The following is a 26638-nucleotide window of genomic DNA, read 5'->3' as shown; positions in this document are numbered from 1 at the left end:
CTTCAGGAGCCGCGGAGTTGAAGTATCACTATTTCCCAGCACACTGCAGGGCAGCGTAACCAATAAGCGGTCGTAAAGCCGAAGCGCCGTGATATTCTTGCGTCCAAAGCCTCGGCGCTTCCACTAGACTGGTTTGTTTTAGGCTTTAGACCTTTGTATAGTTTTGTGGCGGTTTGAAGAAGGTAGGGATGTCTGATAAGTTGATTCGGTGCGGACAGTTGTAGGAGATTCAAAGGAGCAGAAGGATTCCCAAGTTTTTCGATGCGAGATCGGCGGGGAAGACGCCGATCAAGTGGAGTAGGTACGCGGCACTCGGCAAGGCGCAACCTACATGTAGTAAGTACCTAGAAGGATGAGCAGAAGACGCAAAGCAGGGATGATCCTAGAAATCTACATACAGAGTAGTATGATAATCAAATTGTCAGTAGCACGGAGTACAGAATAGAGAAATTGAATAGGGGAGAGAGGTAAGGCGAACTCATGGTCGATCACTGCAAGGTACAAAAGCTAATTGCCACTTTGAGATTACTTAATCACCTCATTTAATTAAATTAGTTATCTAATTCGGATACAATGGAAACATCTTGAAACATTCAATTTAGTATGCATATATTTAGTACCTACTCCATACTCCACTCGGGCGCTTGTATTGTTGCGGCGCTTCTATGTTTCGTCTACACTATAACTCAATATCAACCTACACATAGAACCTTATAAATGAACCTTGAACCCTTTGAAGTTTCCAGGTTGACGCCTAACTATCTACAGAATCGAAGACAGAAAGCAAAATGAGCTGGAGATTGGAACCTTCAACTGTTGGAAGGCTTGGACAAACATATTGAGGTATTTATGTCTACCGGTAGGTAGAGGATGAATATATCGTAGTAAAAGCTTTGGAATTTACCGCCTACTATATTCAGTCTAGCTAGTACCAACAAAATTGTTGATCTAATATACACAGTAGATGATATTAAGGCCCGTGATATCATGAAAACATTGAATATGTATGAATAGTAGCTAAGATATTAGACTATCAATTGATCTTCTCGATTGAATTTGAATCAAAATGCTATCTTATACCTACCTTGGTAGGTAATTCCTTCGCCGATGCCCTAGATGATATTGTCGAGAGGAGTCTCATCTTCCACTGCCTTACATCCTTGAATACCTAATACTATACCTGAAACTCCAACTTACTCTGCTCAGTCAACCGAAGCTTTCTGATGTGGAAGTGGATGATATAATCTCGTTTATCTTTCAATCTAAAGAGACTCGACAGATGCCTTATAATGATCTTATATATCGTTTAGGGCATCCTGTTTTTATAAAGGCAATATGGAAAGCTCTTGCAAAGAAAGTATATCATCGACGTAGAGCTCTTCAAAATACTCCTATGGTTGAACGTGTACGGTAAGAACCTTGGAACGTGTTCAATAGACCTTCAATTATATCTACTGAACTAGGTATAAGAGGGATGAGGTGCTTTGGGCAGACGAGGCATGTGTAAGTAGTCTCTCTCTTAGGTATGTCTGCTCATATTCATCTATATCACTATCTATCTAAGTATATATTTATCATGATATCAATTCTATATAGGTAATAAGCCAATATAGAAATATTCATCGAATCAATGTCACTCGAAAAGCTCGTGAGCATTATAACCCTACCTTTAAGATATAATTCAAACCCGTTCTTTTTAGATGTTCTGGGGTTCATTCTACCTAGGCACGGTATAGAATAGTGCCCTGCGTTTTTGGAAAAGGAATGAGGGAATATTGATCAACAGTCTTATATTGCGAGGATGGTACCTATAATCGATGGAACTTTAGAATATTTGAGCTCGTTGCTTATCGAGATGGCTCATCTTCATTTATAATTCAAGGTCATGCTCTTGATCAAAATGCTCAGGTGACAATGGATGAGAATGATATTGAAAGTGATGTATCATTCTAATAGTGACCTCCCTTTTCACCTGAACTTAATCTTATTGAGAGATTCTGGAACTAGATAAGAGACTATATCACGGATAATCACATATCAGGTGATGGCAAGCTTCCTTGTGACCAACTAACTTCGAGCAGCTGTCAAAGATTGACACAGAAGTGTGGGATGCTCTTCCCGTTGAACTTATGGAGCTTAATCTTATGCACGCGTGCTGTGAGCAACTTATTCGAAATCAGGGTGGTCTTACTTCATTTTGGTATATTTCATGCTGTTTTTTGTTTTTGAGGTTCCAAGGTTTAATTAGTTTTCACTAGATTTTTATTATTTAAAATAGCAGAATTTGAGCTGCCAGAACCTTGGAAGTATCTTACTACCGATCCACAACCCACTACCTACCACAGTATGCATGCGGCCAAGTGGATTTTCTGGGACATCCGATTCTCATTTTCTCATTTTTCTTAACTTCATGCTCAGGTAACCACATTCTGGACAGATAGGTATGGAAGCCTCATAAAGGCAACATACCTAAGACCAAAGATATTTGGATAAAATAGAAAACACATCTCATCTTGCCTATTCAAGATCTTGGTATCAAAGATTTATAAGAGTTCCCCCTGATCAAGGTTACCTGCTCCCGATCATGAGCTTGCTTACATATTTGACCGAATAGGCGATAAGGCGGAGATAATGTCATATTTTAACTGATTTTCTCGTCTCAGCCCAGCAGGAGGTAGTATAGAATAGATTGTGATCTACCAATATTATCAATATTTTTTTTACTCACCTTGGGGCATACGGAGTACCTGCGTACTAAAGTCAAGAATCAGCATTCGAAGCTCTATTTTTCAAAGTTGGGTGTGATGCCGAGATATTTTAAAAATTGGAGAGGTAGTCTTGAAAAAATGAACGTACGGGCTAGAATTATACCCCTTCGATCGTGTTAAGGAGTTGCTGCGAAGTTTCCTCCTCGGCATCATGTTGATGAACTAATCATTGCCAAGAATGAGGCTCTGCGGGTGGCGGTTAGGGCTACAACGTCAATTACAACTACCGCAAGTAATAAAATGTTTCATGAACTGCCTAGTATGGTATTCAAGTGTGAAACTAACTAAATAGTCTCAAAGTGAACGCCCACCCACAGTCTCAGACTTTCATACCGCATACTGTTGGGAAGAAATATGGTAATAGTTGTTGTTTTAGCGCGAGGTTTTTTGGGACCCCCCAGAGCTTTTGCCTCTCCAAGCAAAAGCAATTGGGGTGTTGTAACTTTGATTTTTGATGGTTTTTGGCATTTTCGTAAAGGCATACTTCGTAATGCATATCGGTCATAAGAAATATTGGTGGTAAGAGGTGTCTTTGTTTCGGGATGTTTCTACCTCTCAGGCTCATTTATGATGAGCGTCCCCTCTGGCTCACTTTGGGAGGAGCGTCTCCCGGCTCTCTTTGGGCGCAGCTAACCCTCGCTGTTGCGACGGTTGAACATCTTCCGGATGTTCTTGCCTATGCGGGTAAAGCGGCGGCGGCCAGAAGACTGGTCCAAGACCCTACCAGATTGAACGGCGACATCCTCCATCTCGGGGTGCTGCTGGTAGATATCATCCAGGTTAGTGTCTGCCCAGGCGTGACTAGCCAAGGCAGGAGTGGACTGAATACCACTCAGGATGGCCGAAGTATCAGTCACGGGGGGAGAGAGCAGTTGAAACTGGACCGGAAGAGGTGGAACTGGCGGAGGGTTTGAGACCATGTTGGGACGGGCGTCTGACAGCTGGCCAGCTGACTTGGACAAACGTATTTCCTTCCCACTGTCGCAGTGGGGAATTTTACTTTCAGTTCGGGGAAGTTTCACTTCCCGCTCACGTTCGGCGCCGATAAGGGTGCGATCAGTCACGACCCGTGGACGGTACGAGTTAGCGGCCGGGAGGTTTGGGAACTTGGGTTCATCCGTACCCATAATGAGTCTATCCGCGTCCGGCGACTTGTACATAAACGCTCCGTACTGCTTCTTGGGAGCCTGTGCATCAGATCTGCTGGGCGAGTTACGAAGAATCGACGACAGTCCCGATGGGACTGCCACACTTTTGATCATGCGACGTGGGATAGGGGGGTCTTCAGACTGTGCGACTTCGGTATGCTGGATGCGATGAGGTTCGGAAACAGTACTCTGAATCTGAGTTCGTTGGCGGGCATTAGCCTCCTTCTTTGCGGCCAGTTCAGCCAACCAGATTTTGTCGTCATCTGTAACTGGGTTCATCGCCAATGGCGATTGTTTCATGCCAGCACCGCTCCAGAAGGGCTTGCGCTCTTCGAACTTTGCTTTCTCGATGACCGTTTTCTCAATGGCAGCTTTCTCAACGGCAGCTTTCTCAACGGCAGCTCTCTCGACAGCGGCTTTCTCTATGGCGGCTTTCTCCATGGTGGCTTTCTCGACAGCAGCTCTCTCTACAGCGGCTTTCTCCATGGCGGCTTTCTCGATGATCGTTTTCTCCATGGCAGCTTTCTTTGCGGAAGCCATAGGATTGATAACGATTTTGAAATCAAAAATGTCGCTGACGGCAAACTTCACAGTATGGGTAGTACCCTGGGCATTGTGGTTGGCGATAAACTTTTCAAGGAAGGCAGTTTCATCAGCAGCCAGCGAGTTTCTATGGAAGAACTGTTTGTGGAATAGCTTCAGGGCCAGACCATTTTCATCTCTTGTAACTGGAACTGGTGGTTCGCAACGAACATAGCTGTAATGAACTGGAGGATAATCATCCTCCGACAAGTCGGTGTCAGCAATGCTGGGATTGGTCATGTTGCTGTGATTAGATGTAGATGGCGGAATGCGTGAGTCGTTGGATGAAACACGCAGAGGTTGGATGCGCACAGCAGGGCTGGGTTCGTTGATAGGAGGATTGCAGTTTCGGGATGAAGTGGTTTCGATTTGAGAATCTTGACTCAATCCCAAATCAGGGCTGAGCCGCTCAGAATATGGAGAGGTAGGTGTGATAGAAGGATTGCGTGGGAAGCAACGTGGAGAGGGAGTGTGAAAGAAGGGTGGGGTGGTTGTGACGAGGGAATGCGACAAAGTATTATAGCGGGGTGTCATAGGTGTGTCTGATATTGAAGTGAGATTATTCAAAACTTGGCGCCCTTTTTCTGGCAACTCTTCCAATGCTGGGCGCTCCTCCATCTTACCACCCTCGCATCTACTCTCACTTTCGTGCTGTTGAATCACCAAAGCTTCAGCTGCCTCATTGAAAAAACGTTGGCAGGACTCCTCTGGAGGTGTAGCTGATGCGCTACTTTCTCCAGAACCTGCAGTAAAGTACTCAGTTGATGCAGTGTTCGGGGGTTCGAAGGTGCTTTTAGTAGAGAGCGATACCGAGCCAAGGTATCTTGGAACTCGGGGCAACTGAACAGACTGGGATAAATTATCATTGGAAATGACTGGCAGGGCAGTGATCATTTCAAAATTCTCGCCGGTCTCTGAGTTCTGCCCCTCAGACAACGAGCTGTATGCACTCGGGGTGTCAGATCCATGCCAGGCCAATGGGTGCGTAGGATACGCGATATCATTCGAGCCGTTATCTTGCTCGTATGAGCGCTCTGCACTTGGAATCTCCGGAACGTTGATCACAATTTGAGGATCAACTCGCCATGCTCGCGGGCGTGGAGCACGAGGTGACATGGGAGACTGTGGGCTTCTTGGCCCGCCCAGGCTGCGAAGGGCATATGCCAGTGGGATGCCGTCCGAACTGATGTTGCCTGGAAATATAAACTTAGCATTCGTTAATCTCTGTTTACGTGATCCTGAGATGACTTACCATCAGACAATTCTGATTCAACACCAGTGGAGACAGTTCGAGGTGAAGTCTCATTGGAAACAGCAACATGGCGCAACGAGTTTCGATCGGGGCTCACACGGCCTTGAACGAGAATTAGCATGGGTACTCCAAGTTCAACAGCTGATGTTGGGGCAATGTACTTTGAAGAAAGCCCTGGGGGGCGATGTATGAGTTGTGATGCATTGTCTTCAAATTGGGATTGAAACCCAGTTAGGGCTGAACAATATATATATATATATTTCAGCAAATCGTGTTCTAACCATCACCAGCGTCATACAAGAGATGCCTTGTATTGATTAAGGTCAGCAAGGAATAAATTGAGGATTACTTACAGTCTTCGGCACTATGCCAGTTTTGGATACTCGAAGATGATGAGCTGTCACGACTGAAGTAAAACGCTCTCCAATGAGGTCTGGAGCGAAAAGGCAAAAGGTTGCATGAATTAATAGGCGTGATTTGGAAGTCCACTGAGATACCAGATGATACCTCGCGCAAAAAAGAATCGGAAGAAAGAATGGAAGAAAGAATGGAAGAACGAAATTGGGAGAGGGAGTAGGAAAGGGAGTAGGAGGGAGAGGGAATAAGTTGAGAAGAAAGAGAAAGAGGAGGAAGATGAAGAAAATCAGGTAGAAGGTAAGCATCGCTCGCATAATCGACGCCGAGGTCGATGGTTAGAGTCGTGTCACAGATGACATCGTCTGCGCCAGCGAGGGAGGCGTCGACTAAGCGTTTGAAAGACCAAACATGACTGTCAGAGATCTCGCTCACTTGGCTTGGAAACAGCATCAATCGACGTCTGGGGCTATTATGACCGCTCAGATAAAAACTCCATGTTGGGCTCCAGATGCCTGAACTTCCTGAACTTGTATCATTTGGAGTGGCTTCTTTCTCAACGATGTGGGGTTTCTATACAGTATGAGCAAACATGTATAGATACAGTGGTCAAAGTTGGCCTACCTTGTGCAGGACCCAAGCTGCAGCTTTCCGTCCAATATTAATGCTTGATTTCACCTATAGTCTGAATATTTGAGAGACTCATTCCAATGCTTGATGCAGCTTATAATCAAGCGTTCTCAAGCCTAGTGCACGAAGTTTGGGCATTTGGTTTGAACTGACTTGTGTTTTGATTGCTTTTCTTCTTAGACGCAGCTTCTCTCTGAACGTCTTTAGCCCTTGTCTGTTCATGTTGTATAGCGAGTTTTGATGGGAGTCATAGGACTTCCCTTGCTGAGCTTTATGTTGACTTAGAGCGAAATTTCGCAGTTGCGGAAAAGAATGCTGTTCCTCCATAACCTGTCCAAATATCAAGTCAGTCAAATAACCACCCAATATTAAAAATCCAAGTTCAATGTCAACTTCTAAGATAAAGTTGGAATAAGGATGAATGATCCAATATAAAACATGTGTATCTTTTGGGATTTAACGGTAACAGGATCTTGAAAAACCGAACCTCTAGATGACTTGGGTTTCAAGGTTCTTGGATTGGGAGGAGCAATGGTCAGTTGAACGATACCTGTGTATTTGTTAACTTCGAATCATGGGTAAGATATTTGGATATCTGATGAGTGACGAGTATGCAATGCCAAATGATCAAGCTTTCAAGCAAGATGCATGCTCATGTTAAGGATAGGATCTACCTGTGTGAGGATGGAACAAAAGACGATGCAGGTGGGCGAAGGAAAGGAATAAAGAGATTATATGTGATTTCAAGAGCTATATAACGTTTTTCAAGGCGTCTGGTTGACGTCGAAGTGTTAATTGGAGACCTAGGTAGGCGGAAGTCGCTGGAAGTTACGTTCAATAGGTTTCAATCAGATTAATGACTATTATTATTGACTATCTGAGCTACCCCAGTAGTTGAGTTTTATGGAATTCGGAAGTATATATATGTATGATCTTCCAATGTCCTATTTTCCTTATATGAATATATAGATGAGGTTGGAACGGGAAAGGTTGCAGTTTCCATTCTAAGGTTCTTTTCAACTTTCGGGTTACATTTTCTTGTTAGCATATTTCTCTGTTTACCCATATGAGAAGCCCTGAAGTCCATGCTCCTATCGTTTAAGCCAATGTTGAAGTCGTCTTCAGATGCTAGTATCAACCTTGGAATTATTAGATTGAACATGAAGAGGATTGACTTGTCTTTCAAAGTTATTTGATATAAAATGGCTATATTATGCTGACTTTCCTATATCCTATCGCTCGAAAATCTGCGCCTAGATGATACAATCTTTAACCAGATAAAATTCAGTAACTCAAGCCTTCAGAGAAGTCTCACTTCCCCGCTTTCTCTTCCCGGTAGAACGTCCATTGGAGTCGGAGTCATCCTGTGCGATTTCACCAATATCATCACTTTGCCATTCACTGATTTCCCATTCTATTGTCGTTGTGTTATCGTCGCTTAAGCCCTTCCCACGTTTAGCGCGCATATGACGACCCAGACGGCTTCCTTCAACCATTTCTTCGAACCACGGGATTCCATGACTTTTGCCGTATCGAAAGCTTCGAGATAAAGGGTTCTGGTTATCGAAGGAGGGGACAATAACTGTCGATGCCGAACTATTCGATGGAGCAATGACCGCGGAAGTCTTTACGTCGACCTGAGGAGTCTCCTCCAGATCTCCTGGGAGGAGATTGAGTTCTTCTAAAGCATGCAGGTCTTCCCCGAGCAAGCTACCAATAGCAATGGACATAAACTCGGATTCCTCGCGAGGGTTCTCCGTCCAACAGGTTAGATGTGTTCCGCAATATCCACAGAAGATACGCTGTGTTTCCGGCGCATGGCGTGGTGTGAATGTGCGTCGGATGGAGGTGTGAGTCTCGTCAGGAAAAAAAGATTCCGTATAAGATTGATACCAGCCCAAGGGAACTCGCAACCAAGCTGTTAAGGGAGCACCGTGGATTTGACCTAGGTTCCATTCTTAGCTTCATTTATCACTATAAATAGCGACACCGGTCTAGAACTACACGTACGATTGTCTTGACTACTGTCAAAGTAGACCACGGCATGATCAGCCACATCACTGGGGATTTGGATGCTGTAGTGGTTGCGACCACAGGCGCATGATCCATGCAATGACTCGTGGATCATGTTGTACGGAGTACAAAGAACGAGGCGGCTATGCCGGACAAGATCAATCAGATGTGAGTGGAATTCAGAGACCTTTATTGGATGAGAGAAAGTTCCCAGAACAGAGGGATAAGATTGACCTTGGGATAGGACAAGGGGATGTCCGGTGGTGCCGTTGAGGTATGAGCGATGAGGGATATCAGAGGTAAAGATATTGCCAAATAATCGAAACCTAAGAGTCTAAGGTCCGATTCTCCGATTCCGTGGAATACAAATAGAGTCGAGGACGGAGAGAGAAAAGGGAGAAACAGAATAAGCAAAAAAAAACGGTTGAAAGCCAGAAGGAACTAGAAGTTGTAGAACAAGGCGTGCGGTGGATCCACTGACATATGACGTTGAACGTGCCAAGCCTCACCGAATTGGGTTTTTCTCCACATTACTCTTATCGCTTTCTAATCTCTCTTCTACTTTTTACTCTGCTTTCGCTCCGCATATCCTCCGCTCTGTTTTGAAGCTTGGGATCGCTTCATGCGATTTATATCCATTCATCTTTTTCAGTCGTACATATTCCAATAATGAATCCCGAAGACGATGACCGGTCCTCATCGACTCCCACCACATCGAAATCAAATTCGGCTCAAGACAAGGAAAAGCCTCGGCTGACCGATCAAGAGAAGAAAAACAACCACATCGCTTCAGAGCAGAAACGCCGCGCTGCCATTCGAGATGGTTTTGATCGCCTCACAGAACTGGTGCCCGGACTGGAGGGCCAAGGTCGCAGCGAGAGCATAGTCCTTCAAAAGACCGTCGATTTCATGCATCTGAAACTACAAGAGCGGAAAGACCTAATAGCCGAAATCGAAAGCAAAGGAGGACGAGTAGATGATTCTCTTCGGCCATCATAGCTGTTGCTTCCTGTCGCCGTTTCTTTTCTTATTTGATGATTGATGTTTCTACATACTCTGCATTTCCACTTTCGCTCCTAAATGGAGATTCTATGAATGTACGATTCACGAGTTCTGAGGTGGGCCTCTGACACTATTAAGAATGAATTATACCACCGATTCAAATCCATTTACCGTCCAGGTCATACTAATTATATAGACGTGTGGTTCCAATCCAACAATCTTGGAGGCTTCAATACGCACTTCACAGTCTGCATTCCATATCCTCCTAGTAGCTGACGTAGAGGGCCCTGGAGTAATAAAATAACAATTAGCCAACACTGATAGAAAAGGCAGCGCGTACAATTTGGCCAAGATCAGTCCCTCCATTTTTCTTAAGTGTGTATATCGCCTTGATGTCTTCCCATTCTTCATAAAAAGCCATTGATTACAGGCAAATACCCTCTTTCACCAGGAATTCTCTAATATGGGCTATTTATTCTATTATCCTTCCCGGTACTAAAGAAAGATCCTATAAATACTATCTATAACCTAATTCTATAGCTATAGATGTCAAGATATCACATCCGGCGCTAAAGACCTATTGTTACGGGATGAATATCGGGATGAATATAGGAATGTCGCTGCATTGATCTGAATGTTTATCAAGGAGGTCAAATGAAGGAAGGAAAGTAAGGTATGCCAGAGCAGGCTTTTCAGGGGTTCCGTCTGGTTCCTCGCAGGAGCCAGAAGCGTAGCACACTACATGGGTAGCGCATCGTATCGGGTTATCAATCCGTTGCACTCGTTGCGGGTGAGAACGGGGTTTAGTGGTCATTTAGAATAGATGAATAAGAAACAGGTGAAAAAAGGGGGCGATAGTAAAAAGCAGACTAATCATGAAGGTAGTTTAGGGGGTTTAGAAGAGATTCGGAATGGTATTGGTGGTGGGAATGATGGTAAAGTGATATATATACCTCATGCTGAAGTTGCTCAAAATGTGTCAACTGAAACTGATTTGCCTATAATGCCTAAAACTTGGCGCCAACCAACCTGTTCTAGGTGTGGCAAAATAGGATATAAGATCAACTAGTGTCGGAATCGTGTTATTTAGTCAATTTTATAGTGTTTTGGTTCTCAAATATGGGTTTAAAATTATATATATTTTTTGAAATCTTGATGTTCCAAACAAGCGGAATCTACGCTAAGAGATTGGGCTTAGTAAGGTCGTTGAGAGCCTTACGATCGTCAGGCAGACGGGGGTGGCGCACTAGTAAAATGGCGACCCTCTTTTGTCGACAGGTTACAATGGGAAGAAATTACAGTAAATAACCGGAGATTAACCAGTACTCTGTAGATAGCCACAAAAGTGGGTCCAAACAAGCGGTATTACCATAAACGAGAGTTGACTATGTCTACTAAGTAAGGATATTACTAGTCGCCACAGCCGCTCTCATCGCTTACGGCCTTCCATCCCCCCCCCCCCCCCTCCACCTGGAACCAGTCTGCCTCTCAATCTCAAAGCAAGAGTTCCATCCTGCGGGCTCGTCAGGCGACCGTAAATCAATGCTAGCAAGATGAAACTACCCTTGCTAGAAATCTTCTCACCTCGAAGAATGTCCAGGGAAATGGATATACCACTCCCATATCGGAGTGCACTTTCGTAGAATGAGCTAAAGGAAACAGAATATCCTGGACCACCTTATGGATGTGGATCAGCAGCGAGGCCATATAACCAGACGTTGAGTATCATATCATCTTCAACGTAATTCCCGGCCATCCCCATATAATTTTCAAAAACTATAAAATTTTAACCCCATATTTTAGAACCAAAACTCCAAAAAATTGATTAAATGACACGATTTGGCACTAATTGATCTTATACCCAATAGTATGCCCAATTTCTAGAAGACTACGCTCCTAGCTCCTATACGTAGCTGGACGAACCATAAGAGCTTCTTATCCCCAGGACCCTTTTCCTCTCCTCAATCAATTCTTCTCATCCAGAAGTCGGATCTCTACAGCGTACCAATTCCTATATTTATCCCGTAACATTAAATCTCTCAGAAGTCACACGAATATAATGGTGCGCATTAAAAGACAGAGCCGAGTCTAGCAATAGTTGCCTATATGCTAATAATAGCCTCAACCACTCCAGCGGTCTATTTATCTATAGGTTATAGTATAAGCCTCGAGATAAATACGATCAGTGATAGCTTTGAGAAAATTGAACTAGCGATATCAAGGATAGATCCGGAGAAGATATTCTATAAACCTGATTAGCTTTTATATATAGATAGTCAAAGATTTAAAGTAAACCTTGCAAACCTTCATACGTTAATTAAAATCTGCAGTCTTTTCCTGGACATCATCTTTCTTTTGACCACTCTCCACTGAACACTTTTGTTCGCTTACCCATCCAGCAAGGTAGGTATCCTGAAAAGTGGAAATCTACGCATTCGTTTTCACAGCTATGAACCTTGAAATGAGGCTCCAAGATTGCATCAACCTAGGGCATTGTGGTGGCTGTGACGGAACACCGCGACTGAGTATTTCTCGCAGAGCCTGGAGGAGGTAGCGACCAGCTACACTCCCGGAGTTGTCTTTCCAGAATTTCCTCATTAAAACAGTTGAAGCTTTGGCTCTCCAAGAGAGCGTGAGAGTGAGCGTGAGAAGAGTTGTCATAGTACGGAACCCACCAATCAGGCAATCCTGGAAACTCCCAGTGGGGAAGTACTTGAGACCTCCTGCAAGCGCAGACCGCAACTCCAATTAGACCCCTATACGACACGACAAGTCAAGATGTCAGACTCCAAAAAAGCCCTGCTCTCCGAAAATGAGCTATCAGACCCCCCGCCAGCCTATGATCCAACCACCAAGCCAACACGGGGAGCACCACTCCCACGCCCACCACCACTGAACCTGCCCTACCTAAACGACCTCCGCAACAAACGAGTAATCCTAGCCTCGCAATCCCCCCGCCGAAAACAAATCATCAGCTTTCTCGGCCTTCCAAACCTTGAAATCATCCCCTCAAATGCAGAAGAGAACCTCCCCAAAACACTCGCGCCGTTCGAGTACGTCCTCGGCACAGCAACCAAGAAAGCACAAGCCGTCTACTCCCAGGAAATGGACAATGAGGAAAAAGGCGAACCGGCCCTGATCCTTGCAGCGGACACAATCGTCGTCGATATGGTTGTTGGCACTATTCTCGAGAAACCGCGCTCGGAGGCTCATCATTTTAATATGCTTCGCTCGTTGCGGGACGCCAGGGAGCATAAGGTTTATACTGCCCTTGTTGCTATGGCTCCGCTTGCTAGTGCGCGGCAGCCGGGTTATGCTATGGAGGTTATGGTTGAAGAGACTTCGGTGCGGTTTGATGGGGATGTTTCGGATGATTTGATCATGGCTTATGTGCGGACACGCGAGGGCGCGGACAAGGCTGGTGGGTATGGGTTGCAGGGTCTTGGGTCTATTCTTGTGGAGAAGATTGATGGGAGTTATGATAATGTTATTGGGTTGCCGCTTAAGGCTACGCTGAAGATTATTGAGACGGTTATGGAGAAGGCGGATGATGATGATCAGTTGTTGGATGATCCATTGTTGGAGGTTGAAGAAGAGGATGAAGATTAGATGGTATACTGACTCAATTTTTGTGGGAATAGAGAAAAAAAAAACGGACCTCATATAATAATATATGCCCAAACTCAAGTGACCAATCAATATCTAGCCCTGGAGGTACCCGACTATGTAGTTTGGCTAAGAGCTTGAATTTAGACGACTGGAAAAATTGGAAAGAAATTGAATTTCAGCACCGGTTAGGTCTGTCAGACAAATGAAATGGTTTCAAACGACATATACATAGGCGGAACACCTGATAGAACAAAATAACCCAAAGAACCCTTTTCAAATCACTTAAGCGTTCCAGATCCGGCGGAGAGCCTCAGTGATACCAACGTCATTGGTCTCAAACTCGTACAGCCCAACAGCGGTAGTCAACGTGAAGCCGCGCAGGAGCCACTTGCAGAGGGCGTAAGTCTTGGGGACACGCTGGGGGCGGAAGTAGTCGACGATGCAGGCCCTACCAAGATTGTCAGGACGATATATAGCATGGAATATGCGACGCGGACTTACTGGAAACCAATGTGGGAGTGGGCAACTAGGAGGGTGCAGAGAATGGCGTCCGTGACGGGGTTGAGGGAGCCGGCGGCGAAGGGAGCGATAGATAGAGGGACCAGACCGACACAGATGGCACTATATTCTGTTAGACTTGCGCGACAACATGATGACATCTACAAGGACGAACCGCTCGAAAGTCCAGTGGTAGCTACCCTCGGATGGGTGAGGCTCGGGAACGGGAACGGGGTCGTTCACTATAACGAGACAATCAGTATCATACGCAATTGACGTTTTTATTGGTTTATTTTTATAGGAACGGATGTGTTTTCTGCGCAAGTTGCAGTCGAAATGGGTACAGTCGAGTTTCGGGTGGAGTAGATGTTGGAAATTTGGTATTAGGTCAAAACATACTGGTTCCTTCAATGGATTCTTTTTAAGGAAAGATAGGTTAGCTCATACATCCAAAAGACCAATCCTTCGCCTCCAATCTCGTTTTCCTTTTCTTCAATGTCGCAGGGTCTCTACTTACGAGGCGGCGGAGGCAGGATCTGCTTCCGGGCGGAGGCATGGAAGGCCACAATCTGCGACACGCCGACATTTTGGCGCAGGGGCGACCGGGTGGTCGTAAGGGTTTGCCGAAGCAGTGATGGGCGCGCAAACGAAGCCATCGTGACGAGTTGGTCAGAGAGTGAAGGAAAGAAGATCAACTTGTCAGGATGGAGTTGGAGCCTCGGGAATCCGACTCGGTATGTCATCGATTTGCGGGTCAGGTGATTGGTCAGGAAGATTCCGTCAGCCGACATTTGCCGATTCTGGGGTTATCAGTACGGAGTATAGCATGACTTAGGGCTTGACTTCTCTCTTATTTCACCATCGAGTTGATTACTTCTTTCACTATTAGATATTTTGAAATATTTTGTTCATTTTGAAATTACATTTCAGCTAAAACAGTTGTTACATCTCTAATCTGCCTTAACCGAGGCAACAATCACTCAATTCAAAATTCGTCGCGGTCATCATTTCAATCTCCCCTCCAAAGCTTAGAACTTCAGCACAGCCTTGCCCTTGTTTTTGCCGTAGAAGATACCAATGAGACCGTCAGCGGCATTGTCAATACCCTCAGTCTCGTGGGTAAGAGCCTTGAAAGAGCCCTCCTTGATCCACTTCTGCACATTGGCCTGGTGTTCCTTGGTGTAAACATTGGCAAAGCCCTCATCACCGACAATGAATCCACGCATAGTAATGCGCTTGGTCAGGATATAGGTGATGTTCTTGATAGGGTAAGGGGTGGTGGCGTTGTACTGGGAGATCATACCGCAGACGACGACACGTCCGAAGTTGTTCATGGCGTCGAGAGCAGCCTCAAGGTGCTCACCACCGACGTTCTCGTAGTAGATGTCGATACCCTCGGGGGCAAGACGGGTGAGAGCATCAGCGGGCTTCTCGTTCTTGTAGTTGAAACCAGCATCGAAGCCAAGCTCCTTGGTGATGAACTCGAGCTTCTCGTCTGAGCCGACGGAACCAATGACACGCAAACCCTCATGCTTGGCGAGCTGGCCAACCAGTTGGCCGACAGCACCACTGGCCGCGGAAATGAAGATGGTCTCACCCTTCTTAGGCTTGCCGATCTCGTACAGAGACGAGTAGGCGGTCAGACCGGGCATACCCAGAGCACCGAGGAAGACACGGATGTCCTCAATGCCGAGAGGGTTGTCCAGCTTGGTGATGCGACCGGCCACGTTAGGGCCGTCAAAGGCAACATATTCCTGAACGGGAGCATAGCCAATAACGACGTCACCCTTCTTGTAGGCGGGGACATTGGAACTGACCACCTCGAGGATGCTACGACTTTCAATGGGCTTGTTCAATTCAAAAGCAGGAGCGTAGGACTTGATGCTGGCATCGCGCATGCGACCACGCATGTAGGGGTCGAAACTGGTGTAGAGCGACTTCAAGACAACACCGTCGGCGGGAGCGGCGACATCAGGGCCGTATGAGGCAGGCTCGATGGCAAGGTTCTCACCGGGGACGGGGTATCCCTGGGGGAGCTTCTTAAAGAACAGAGCCTTGTTGGACATGATGGTGGTTCACGGGTATATAGAGAGGGATAAAGGAGTAAATTCAGAGAAGACAATTGTACAACATGGAATCCATTGCCTTATAAAGAAAAGAAACATAGCAGGACGGGGTTCAATTTGACCGAGGCCAATTACGAATCAACATAAATATGTCATATTATAAAGCAGACTTTGTCCGGATGCGGGCCGACTTCTCGGAGAAGTTTCTCGAGATGGTTATGGTTGATACTATAGAGGTCAATCTTATGTATCCACTCTTTAATGCTTTTTATTATGTACTACTACTATAATACTCAATACACGTATGATTCGTGGAAAACATCCTTACCTCGGCATAGAACTATGTAGAATCGTCTAAAAATCTAGACGGAGACATTTATGTAGTGGATCTCTCGGAGGAGCTCGAAAACAGGGCATTTCCGAACGGGATGCCACCCTTCTGGGTAATAGGATCCGTTGTTGCCTGTTGCACCATTAATTCCAATGTAAAGAACACTGTATTTCAAAGCACGGAGTATATTCCATTTATGGATTGGGTGGGTATTAATTTTCACGATCTTGATCTCTTTCCCTGGTTCATCGGCACCTGCACTAGTGTATTAGTAACGAGCTTAATTCTTACTGCTTACGATCCAGGTACTTATTTCGACTTCCTACACACTCAGAAGAAAAACAAGAATCAGATGGTATTAGTGAGTATTAGTGCTAAAACATTCCTATACTGATCATTCGATTCATGAAAGCCCTTCACTTCACTCAACAAGGGCTTGGCTATGACTTTCCAGCAACGGTGGCCGCTGCCTTCGACACGAAGTAATCACCGCCCTTAGCCATCTTCACCAAGAAATTGAATGGAACGAAACCAAAGATCTGTCCGGAGCCTCCAGTTGATCCCACAGGGACCATCATCATGATACTGTCTCCCTGGTCATAGGACTTCCGCGCCCCCTTGCCCAGGATATCGACCTTGATGTTATTTGCGGCGATCTTGGCCTGCTCGACAGCCTTGAGGCTGAGTCGCATGCTGTTGTTACCAATGTCGCCAGCAGCATAGATCGGTAGAGAGTCACCCACCACGCGCAGCTCTTTGTCGATCTTGACCCAGCCATCTGCGTCAAGGAATTGTTTTGGAATGAAACTATTGTTTGGGACATCACCGGTCGTGGGAATATACAACTCAGTGGAGAGAGTCTTGCCATTGTCAAGGGTAACGGTCCAAGAGTTCTCTCCCGAGGTCTCTGCTCCGAGAACTCGCGTTGATGTAATGATCTTGACCTTCTTCTGCTTGAGTTGCTTCTCCGCAGTAGAGCCAGCAGATGGCTTGAGCATAGGGAGCACGCGATCTGCCGAAGAGACAAGTGTGATGTCCACCTCTTGACCATTCGCCGCGACAGCCTCTGCAAGCTCGCCTGCTACCTCCACCCCAATGGGTCCGGCACCACCAATGACAATGTTCTTGACACTTTTGATTTTCTGCTGAGCCGCCTCGATAAGCTCCTTCATGTCATCGCGGTTCGAGTTTTTGAATGGAATTGATAAACCGGAGAGTTCGCCGATGGTAGCAGGAGTGGTAGATCCAGACGCAATCAGCAGGTGGTCATAAGTCACCGACTGTTCGCTACCACTCGAGGTAATAGTAACCGTTTTGGTGGAAGGATCGATGGCCGTCGCAGCGCCCAAAATAAATTCAAATGATTCAGCAGGGTACTGAGAAAAGGCTTCCTTGATAGGGATAAGGTACTGATCCGATTTGAAAGCTGAGGCTTTCGCGACGATACGAGGAGCGGCAATCATCCAGTAGAAGTATGAGGAGGGATTAACGAGCACAATTTTAGCATTAGGAACATCTCGTAGCAAGGCATGAGCCGCTGTCAAGCCAGTGACTGAAGCTCCGATGATCAAGACAGTTGGAGCCATGTTGAGCGATGGAAGGAGAAATGTGATGTGTTGTTTTCAGACAAACCTGGAGGCTGGTGGACCATGGGCCTTTTATATAGCACCCAGACCCCCTCCCAATCAATAAATTTTAATGCATTCTGACCCTCGCAGCTTATCAGGATTTAGGCTTTAGCCCCAATAGCCATTAGCTAAATAGCTTACCAACATTTGTAAGCCTTAAGCCAAATCGAAAGAAGCTTATGAATCCTTGGTCCTTCATATCGGCTGTCGGAATTTTGAGAATCCGACCTCATAATCTTCGGAGGCTTGGCTTTGGCTTATCCGACTAGATAATCTTATAGTGGATTTGGTACAGAAATTTCAAACGTGAATGAGATCATTATTTGGAGATAATCTTTTAAATTCTTTAAATTTTAGATAACAACAAACATACGGAGTAAGATCAAATAAGAGTTATTTGGCAACTTGGTGCCTCAGGCATCAACATCAAGTTTTTATCTTATCGATAACAGTCATGTGACTGTTGTTTTAATTTTGCGTTTTTCTTTGCGCGCGCTGGCCTGAAATTCTCATCATCATCCATCAGCTTTGAAATATCATCAAGATGTTCAGCGCTGTTCGTCGATTTGGTGTTGCCAGTGTCCTTAGGACATCTGTGCCTCGCACTCTGTCCGCTCGATGGGCACCACAATTGTTGAAATGGCAACCCAAGTCTGCGGCATCTCCTGCCCTGGTTCGCTCGTTCCAAACATCCTTCCCTGCCTTCAGCGAAGCCACTGCTACTCGCACAGCCGAAGAGGGTGTTGAGTCAGCTGTGCCAGAATTTATCACTGAGTTTGAAGATCTGAAGACGCAGGGATTGATTGATCCAACCATCATTCGCAACATCGTTGACTCCAAGCGTATGGGCTTGAAAACCATGACTGATATCCAAAGTCACACCATAAATCAGGCACTGAACGGTGAAGATATGTAGGTTGACACATGCTATTCCCCTCTTTTTAGCTCGATTCATTTAATAACATCATTTACAGTTTGGCTCAGGCAAAGACCGGAACTGGAAAGACACTTGCTTTCCTCGTCCCGACTATGCAAAACATTCTCAACGATCCTACCGTTACAAAGTCCCTTGGTAACAGCCGTCGCAGCTCTGCCAACGCATCCGATATCCGCGCCATTATTATCTCCCCGACTCGGGAGCTTGCGGAACAGATTGCAGAGGAGGCGAGGAAGATTGCATCCTCAACGGGTCTGGTTGTCCAGACTGCAGTCGGTGGCACCCACAAACGGAGCCACTTGCGGAATATTCAGAATGAAGGCTGCCATCTCCTGGTCGGCACCCCTGGCCGTATCCAGGATATCTTCTCAGACCCTTCCAGCGGTGTTTCGGCTCCTCGCCTCAACACCTTGATCTTGGATGAGGCTGATCGTCTTTTGGATGCCGGATTCTCACAGGAGATTGCTCAAATCCAGAAACTGCTTCCGGATCCTCACAAGGTTGAGCGCCAGACTCTCTTGTTCTCTGCCACTGTTCCCAGTGAGGTGATGCGGGTGGTGAAGCAGACTATGAAGAAAGACTTCAAGTTTATCAAAACTGTTCAGGAAAATGAGATTCCTACCCATTTGCGTGTGCCGCAGAAGATTGTGGTCATGAACGGATACGAAAACTGTCTGCCATCTGTCATCCAGATTGCCCAGGATTATAATGTACGCCGGGCGGAGGATCCCAGCCTGCGACCATTCAAGGCCATTGTCTACTTCAACTGCACTAGTGAAGTTCAGCTTGCCTCTGAGTTGTTCATGCAGCTTCCCCGTGATCGAGGCCACACCCTTTTGGGCTCCATGAAGTTCTACCAAATTCATTCGCGTCTCACCCAAAGAGGGCGTACCTGGGCTGCAGACACCTTCCGCGCGTGCAAAGAAGGTATTCTCTTCTCGTCCGATGTGACAGCCCGTGGTATGGATTTCCCTGAAGTCACCCATGTTATTCAGCTTGGTGTTACTCGTGACCGCGAGACTTACATCCACCGACTGGGCCGTACTGGTCGTGCCAACAAAGAGGGTGAGGGCTGGCTCCTCATTCACGAGGATGAATTCCAAAACGCTCAGCGAAAATACCGTGACTTGCCCCTCCAAGAGGCTGACTTGGCTGCTGCCACTCAGGATATGAGCCAAGACGTTTCAGCTGCCCCTGAAGCCGCAAAGGAGGCTATCGAGGCAGTCAAGTCAACCATGGCCGAGCTTCCCACCAACGTTCGGGAGGCTACTTATCGCTCTATGTTGGGTACATTGACCATGTCCTTCTACAGTAAGCGGGTTGCCATTGAAGCTCTTAACAACTTCGCCCTGCATGGAATGTGTTTGCCCGAACCCCCAATTGTCAGCCGTAATATTGCAATGAACCTTGGCCTATCCCGCTACAGCGAATTGAGAACCGGACATGTTCCCCGTGAAGATTCAGGCAGCTTGCGTTCAGGGTCATCCCCTAGTCGCGATTTCCGTCGTGCCACCCCAAGTGGTGATCGTCAGTCCTTCGGTGGACGTCGTGGCGGTTCTTCTTTCGGCGGAAACCGTGAGCGTACTCCGTTTGGCGGTCGCGACAACGGCCCCCGCCGCACTTTCTCTCGTGATGGACAGCGTGGTGACCGCGGCGGTTTCGGTCGCGGTGATCGTGGCGAGCGCTCATTCCGTCCCCGCCAGTCCCATTTCGACTTTGGTTCTGAATAAATGATCCGAAGTCAAAATTTGTGACAATTTTATTATTGACGCTACGCGGTGATCGAAAAAAAAAAAAAGATAGAGCTACCATCGTTGTTGCATTGGGCGGCGTTTGTGTCTTTCCCTGGGCATATATGTACAATACTCCCTTGTTGTGTCAATTATTCTCCTTCCACTTCTCACCTCCTGTTTTTATATCGCTACAATTTGGGACTATGATGGAGATTCTTTAATTGACAATTTGTCATATGTACTACTATGAAAGTCTATATTCCAGTGTATATTAATCGCATTTTCTCTCAACCCTTCAAACTGTATACACCTACCTAGGCAAGAAATGTACCCAAACTTCAAAATCTTGAATTCGCCCACCTAAGCCAGGTGCAAAGGAGATGTATATTCATTTACCTGCGTAGAATTTTTCGACATCTGAAGAGAGAAGCAATAAACAGTCAGTTAGGAATGACAAAATTGAAATACTTCGATCAATACCTAGGTAGCTATATCCAAATAATAGAACTGAAACAAAGAAACATCTACATATCCCAAACAGATTTACAATAACCTCCTAGAGCCACATCCTTTTTTTTTTTTTTTTTTCTATTTGCGAGCAATCATGTGTTCCCGAGCAGGACCAGTACCGATCCACTTGATGGGAACACCGCCAATCTCCTTCTCGATGAACTCGATATAAGCACGAGCATTAGGCGGCAGCTCCTCGTACTTAGTCACACCCATTGTGTTAGATTTCCATCCAGGAAGGGTAACATACTCAACCTGAATCTTCTCGACGACCTTTGAATCAGCCGGGAACGTGCAAGTCGTACGCTTGCCATTAGGCAAGATGTACGCAACGCCAACCTTGATCTCATCAAAGTCATCGAGGACATCCAACTTGGTCAGGTTCAGCGCAGTGTAGTGGTTGATAGAGTGCGAGTAGCGCGCAAGTACGAGATCGAGCCAACCGCAACGACGACGACGGCCAGTTGTCACGCCGAATTCACGGCCAACGCTTTGCAGCTTGTCGCCTTCGGCGTTCAACTGCTCGGAGGGGAACGGGCCTGAGCCTACGCGCGTTGTGTACGCTTTGATCACGCCGATTACCGACTTGATGCTTGATGGGTTCAGAGCTAGTGCTTGGACGGCTCCGCCGAGGCCGGTCGAGGATGAGGTCACGAAGGGGTAGGTGCCGTGGTCGAGATCCAGCATGAGGGCGTTGGCGCCTTCTACGAGGATGTTGGGCGAGTTTTTGTGTTCTTGCAGGAACTCGAGCTGATCGACGATGTAGGGAGCCAGCTTGGTGCGGTATTCCTAGATTTGGTTAATATCGGTGGGTTTATTTATATACTATGGCGGTTCCGTATTGTGCGGCTTGCATGTGCAACGCGAACCCCAATATATAGTCCCGTTTTCAACCTACTTTGAACCGAGCGATTTCTTCCTCGACATCATACGCGAGCTCGCCGAAGCGCGCGCGGTACGATGTGTCCAGAACACGGAGCTTGCGCTCGAATGTCTCCTCATCTAGAATCTCACCGACACGCACACCGCGGCGGGCGGCCTTGTCGCTGTAGCAGGGACCGATACCCTTACCGGTGGTGCCGACCTTGCGGCCACCGAGACCGGCCTCCTCGAGTCCGTCGACGACGGAGTGGAGGTCGAAACAGACGTGTGCGCGGTCAGAGACGAAGATCCGCTTGCTGGCGGAGGTGAGACCCTTGTTTTCGATCTGGGCGAGTTCCTTGAAGAAACTTGGGACGTGGAAAACGGTGCCGGCGCCGATGAGGTTAATACATGAAGGGCTGACTAGACCAGAGGGCAGAATGTGGAAGTCATAGGTCACATTGTCGTGAACGATAGTGTGACCGGCATCTATAAGTCGGCAGAAAGACAAAATTAGTCAGTGGCTCAATTCTTGATTTCTTCAAGGTCTCGCAAAAATTCGAGGAATAATTAGGACCCGGAAGAGGTACGGCATTAGCTTACTGTGTCCACCAGCGGCACGGCAACACAATGATGCCTGTTGCGAAAGCACATCTGTGATCTTCCCCTTTCCTGTAGATTTATATCAGCATTGAATCATCGACTGGATCATATGCAGTCGCAGCAAGAGTCGCACCTTCATCTCCCCATTGAGAGCCCAAAACGATGGAAACCATTGTGGATGGTTATCAAAGGCGAGTTGATAGGCGAGTTGATAGTATACAAAGCGTGGAGAAAGTGCTAATTGGCGAACGGGGTGAAATTGCTAGTGGCGGGGTTTGGGGAGGAAGAAGTCCGTCCGGCTTCGGATTAGCGGGGCAGATATCGATCTTCGTTGGTTCTCGGTAAGTCTTTAGGCGCTCAACACATTAAAGAAGGATCGATTGGAGAATATACTTAGTATTCTTTGATTGAATGGCGAGTTAGTATAAGCGTGGACAAAAAAGTAAAGACTACTTTTTTATGTGACTCACGAAGGATGGAGTGAATAAGAAATTACGCCGTCATCGGGATCGGTTTATGCCTCAGGCAGCTAGGGCAAGGTTTAGTCATTGACTAAGACGAAAAGAGTAAAAACGTAGAAGCTGATTTTGGAAACCCCGTCTTAAAGCCTTTGGAGGTATGAATAGTGTACATAAGCAGTATTAAACAGGCCAGATGGTGAGAATACCGGCAAGAAATCCATCAGAAAACCCCATTTAGATGCAAGCACCAACCCATGTTATCGTGATAATCGTAAAACTGAAGGGAATAGAAAGATTTACCATGGCCTAGACCAGGTTGCCTCCCTTTCGAATCCATTCCCGGAGTCGACCGAGGTCGAGAATAGCCTCGCGGTGCATCTCCTCTGCGACCTCCCAGTGCTTACGTACTAGGATGTCTTCTTCAATGCTCCGTAGGTAGGTAGCGAAGCCACCCTTGTAGCTTCCTGGGAGAAGCTCGTCGGTTTTCGAATCACCATCTTCACCTTCAATATCTAGCCTAAGCGAATCCCCGAAGGCGCTGATCCAGTTTGGCGAAAGACCTGTTTCGTTCGCTTCTTGTCGGGCGGTGAAATGATCCACCATGCGGCGATTAAATAAGTTCCAGTCATGCATGTATGATCCCATTGCCGAAACGTAGAAGTTCCACTTTTTGAGATCAAGTACTTTGGTCGCGGCTCCTGGATGGGGACTGACTGGGACTGGCACCGTGGGCCGCTTGGGAGGGTTAGGCAAATTGAGAGTCCGGGGCCGGATATCACGTTCGGTTGTTCTCTGTTGCTTTGCCTTTGACTGGAAAGGTAGCGTCGTATGGATATCACCTAGGTTGTTAATGCCGCCGTTGTTCGTAGCGGTAAAAGGTGCTGTATTTCCAAGATGGCTTAGATTAAAGGGAGGACGATGAGATTCTCCTGAGTTACCTTGAGATGATGGGGGCATCCTAGCGGCACTTGGGGGAGGGACGAAGGGATGCTGAGTCCTGGATTGAGACCCTTTAAAAGAACCTGGAGTTTCCATGTCGACATCCATGTCCTCTGCCTCCGCAGTAGGTCGACTAGGCTCGGGATGAATATTGTTATTAACTGTTTCTGCAGCCTCTTCGGCCTCGGTAGACACACTTGCTGGCTGCGGACCGGTTCGCGATCTAGTCGAGGGCTTTGATGTCCTATTAGGACTCCGCATCCCAGAGTTTGCGAAACTGCCCTCTGGACTCCATGTCATATTCCGCAACCTTTCAGCCCATAAGTCTGCACGGAATGATGCTGGTTGGAAAATGGGAGTTCCACCAGCTGGGTCACCAGTAGACAGTCCGGGTGTTTCTGATTTCATCGGTGTAAAATTAACTGAGGGCTCATTTGAGCTGAATTGCTGCCACCGAGTCGAGTCTCTAGCAGCGCCCTTTGAGTTTGAGTGGAGACCTAGATTATTGTCAGTTAGAGGGTGTCATAATCTCTAGAAGTTATCATCTTCGTCAAGGGGGAAAGCGCCATGTCCCGGGCAGAAAGGCCCGCAAAATAGAGCGTGCCTCCAAAAAAGAGACGGAACTGACTATGGACGAGACTTTTACGCTGCTGAAGGCGGCGATCCAGTAGCAGAGGGGGAAATCCAAAAGAGGAATGGTCTTCATGAGTAGGGCGATGAGACCTACCAGTCTCGGGAACAACACCCGCTGATTTCTTGCCAAGGCGGGACACGGGGACGGCCTTTGGCTTAGGATTTCTGGGAATTGATCCGTCATCTGAGTCTATTCCACTGGAGCTTGTAGCATCGGAGGCGTGCATTTGCGTGGGCCGAGCGTCGGACTTGTGCTGTTTCTTAGGCTTGGGATTCGGGGGACTTGAGCGGCTACTATGGTTGTTTTTAGTTGAACCAGGCGAAGGACGCGTGCTGTGAGGTCTTCCAAAGGTTGAGGCGTTAGAAAATAACGGGATATGAGTAATAGGGATGGAAGAGGTCATACTGGCGACTGAAACGGTCAGGCTGAGGATCTGGGTACGGTGATTTCTTTGCAGTTGGCGGGGGAGCAGAGGAGTAGTCATAGTACATGCTGCTTGGCCGGCTGCTTGTGTAGTTTGAGGTTCCACGGGCCATTGGCTCATCTCCGCCGGGAACGCCAGGTGCGAATCCCTGTCTCTTCTGGTGAGAATTTGGTCCCTGTGCCGGACGAGTGGTATTTCCATTCTCTTTAGTCCGCTCATACGCGGATCGGGGCCGTGTATTCTCATCATTCTCTGCATATGCCGATTTAGGACGTTGCCCAAAAGGCTTGTTATGCTGCCTGTCCGGAGTTGCACGCCCTGTCTTCGGATCGAATGATTGCCAGCCATTTGCACTAGCTCCTGTGTTGGCTGTATTGCCCGTGCTTGGGTTTCTCATTCTAGAGAATCCTTGCCATGCATCGGCTCTCGTATTAGCGTTGTCTTCCTTCGACCATTGGCGGGAATCGGCAGGACGCCAATTCGAATATCGTTGAGAACCAGTCGAATGTCCATCCGTTGGTCTTTCGGGCCGGCGAGGGGTGAATGGCGTTCTCGCTGGTTGAGGTTTCGGAGGCGCATTGCGCGGAGTGCTGCTCTTGGGCGGAGCAGGGGCCTTGCCATAGTTTGCGCGCAGTCGATCGGCGTCGTACTTTTCTCGTTGGATGGGATCGCTTAGGATTTCATTTGCGGATTGGATGACCTGGAATTTCGCAATGAATTCAGATTCTTTGCCTGGATTCCTATCAGGATGAAGTTGAAGAGCTAAATAGAAATTGATAAGTCCTGCCAGTTTTTCGGTTGCGTCGGGTGAATTATTTACCTAATTTGCGAAACTGTTTTTTGATCTCCTCGGCATCTGCGCCGATCTGCAGCCCCAGATCCGCATAGTAATTCCTGCGCAAGTCGATTTTCACCATTGTCGCGTTGATGCAGCAACGTGATAAATGATCAGAAATCAAGGCGCATTATCAACAATCGGACAAAATAATCGGTGATCACATGCATGCGTAGACTAGAATTTCAGTTCAAGGATTTCAGTTCGAGGGTATGGATACACCCTATGCGCGTCGCATGTGGAGAGAATTGTGCTTGTTTTCAAGTTGGTGTTTGGTGGGGGTCGAAGAAAATAAGTCCGAAATTAAAAAGTGGGTGTGTTCGCGAAGATAGGGTCGGTTGACGGGCTATATCGTAGGACGAAATCTCGATCTAGGTAAGCCCAGTGGAGTTGTAGTGCTTGAAATTGCGACAAATTGGAATAGTGCAATAATCCAACAGGTGATGAAGGTGGATGTTGGATCAAGGGAGGTTCAAGTTAGAGCGAGGGGTGCTAGTCTTGAGATCATGGGCACCTGATGAGGTTAGAAAGTCAGGCTGTTGGGTCCACGCGCAGAGACTTCATCTCACTCACAGGGCAAACAAGGCAGCACTCCTACCAAAAGAATGTAATAGGTCAACCCCTTTCAAGTGAATGTCGTCGGCATTGTATTGTGGACCTGGTTGGTGCGTTGTTTGTGGGGATGGAAAAAGCGGGTTTGTTTTGGCTGCTGCCCAAGGCATTCGCCGAGATCTATAACTAAGGCCAACGTTCACATTCTCCAACTACAGTTTGGTGATGCTTAGGTGATTATTGCTATGAAACACTTGGATTGAAATGT

At 46.8% G+C, this 26638-nt stretch overlaps 10 protein-coding genes across 10 annotated transcripts; 4 read left to right on the top strand and 6 right to left on the bottom strand.

Annotated features, from left to right (window-relative positions):
* Positions 1-3258: 3258 nt before the first annotated feature.
* On the top strand, positions 3259-4612 carry N7495_002183 (uncharacterized protein; the record flags this gene model as incomplete). Its single annotated transcript, XM_057204852.1, has 3 exons — positions 3259-3287; positions 3328-3547; positions 3785-4612. The coding sequence occupies 3 exons, from the start codon at positions 3259-3261 to the stop codon at positions 4610-4612; spliced, it is 1077 nt and encodes a 358-aa protein (XP_057065459.1).
* A 3414-nt stretch (positions 4613-8026) lies between these two features.
* N7495_002182 (uncharacterized protein) lies at positions 8027-8862 on the bottom strand (the record flags this gene model as incomplete). The annotated part of the gene is made up of 2 exons (XM_057204851.1): positions 8027-8679; positions 8745-8862. The coding sequence occupies 2 exons, from the start codon at positions 8860-8862 to the stop codon at positions 8027-8029; spliced, it is 771 nt and encodes a 256-aa protein (XP_057065458.1).
* A 554-nt stretch (positions 8863-9416) lies between these two features.
* Positions 9417-9746, top strand: N7495_002181 (uncharacterized protein; the record flags this gene model as incomplete). Its single annotated transcript, XM_057204850.1, has 1 exon — positions 9417-9746. The coding sequence occupies one exon, from the start codon at positions 9417-9419 to the stop codon at positions 9744-9746; it is 330 nt and encodes a 109-aa protein (XP_057065457.1).
* A 2781-nt stretch (positions 9747-12527) lies between these two features.
* N7495_002180 (nucleotide diphosphatase) lies at positions 12528-13358 on the top strand (the record flags this gene model as incomplete). The annotated part of the gene is made up of 1 exon (XM_057204849.1): positions 12528-13358. One exon carries the CDS (start codon positions 12528-12530, stop codon positions 13356-13358), a length of 831 nt encoding a protein of 276 aa, XP_057065456.1.
* A 282-nt stretch (positions 13359-13640) lies between these two features.
* N7495_002179 (CybS family protein) lies at positions 13641-14512 on the bottom strand (the record flags this gene model as incomplete). The annotated part of the gene is made up of 4 exons (XM_057204848.1): positions 13641-13806; positions 13860-13979; positions 14032-14098; positions 14374-14512. The coding sequence occupies 4 exons, from the start codon at positions 14510-14512 to the stop codon at positions 13641-13643; spliced, it is 492 nt and encodes a 163-aa protein (XP_057065455.1).
* A 372-nt stretch (positions 14513-14884) lies between these two features.
* N7495_002178 (MDR family NADP-dependent oxidoreductase) lies at positions 14885-15922 on the bottom strand (the record flags this gene model as incomplete). The annotated part of the gene is made up of 1 exon (XM_057204847.1): positions 14885-15922. One exon carries the CDS (start codon positions 15920-15922, stop codon positions 14885-14887), a length of 1038 nt encoding a protein of 345 aa, XP_057065454.1.
* Positions 15923-16693: 771 nt separating this feature from the next.
* On the bottom strand, positions 16694-17839 carry N7495_002177 (NAD(P)/FAD-dependent oxidoreductase; the record flags this gene model as incomplete). Its single annotated transcript, XM_057204846.1, has 1 exon — positions 16694-17839. The coding sequence occupies one exon, from the start codon at positions 17837-17839 to the stop codon at positions 16694-16696; it is 1146 nt and encodes a 381-aa protein (XP_057065453.1).
* Positions 17840-18425: 586 nt separating this feature from the next.
* On the top strand, positions 18426-20548 carry helA (putative DEAD box RNA helicase HelA; the record flags this gene model as incomplete). The annotated part of the gene is made up of 2 exons (XM_057204845.1): positions 18426-18793; positions 18856-20548. The coding sequence occupies 2 exons, from the start codon at positions 18426-18428 to the stop codon at positions 20546-20548; spliced, it is 2061 nt and encodes a 686-aa protein (XP_057065452.1).
* Positions 20549-21139: 591 nt separating this feature from the next.
* Positions 21140-22698, bottom strand: adB (adenylosuccinate synthase ADE12; the record flags this gene model as incomplete). Its single annotated transcript, XM_057204844.1, has 4 exons — positions 21140-21850; positions 21960-22411; positions 22526-22594; positions 22659-22698. 4 exons carry the CDS (start codon positions 22696-22698, stop codon positions 21140-21142), a joined length of 1272 nt encoding a protein of 423 aa, XP_057065451.1.
* Positions 22699-23292: 594 nt separating this feature from the next.
* Positions 23293-25900, bottom strand: N7495_002174 (uncharacterized protein; the record flags this gene model as incomplete). The annotated part of the gene is made up of 4 exons (XM_057204843.1): positions 23293-24422; positions 24653-24852; positions 24965-25745; positions 25804-25900. 4 exons carry the CDS (start codon positions 25898-25900, stop codon positions 23293-23295), a joined length of 2208 nt encoding a protein of 735 aa, XP_057065450.1.
* Positions 25901-26638: the final 738 nt, after the last annotated feature.

Source organism: Penicillium taxi, assembly GCF_028828555.1.
Source record: "Penicillium taxi strain IBT 34144 chromosome Unknown utg000002l_segment0_segment0, whole genome shotgun sequence".
Classification (NCBI taxonomy): Eukaryota; Fungi; Ascomycota; class Eurotiomycetes; order Eurotiales; family Aspergillaceae; genus Penicillium; species Penicillium taxi.
The sequence above is the reverse complement of the archived record's forward strand: the minus strand, read 5'-3'. Positions and strand labels throughout refer to the sequence as shown.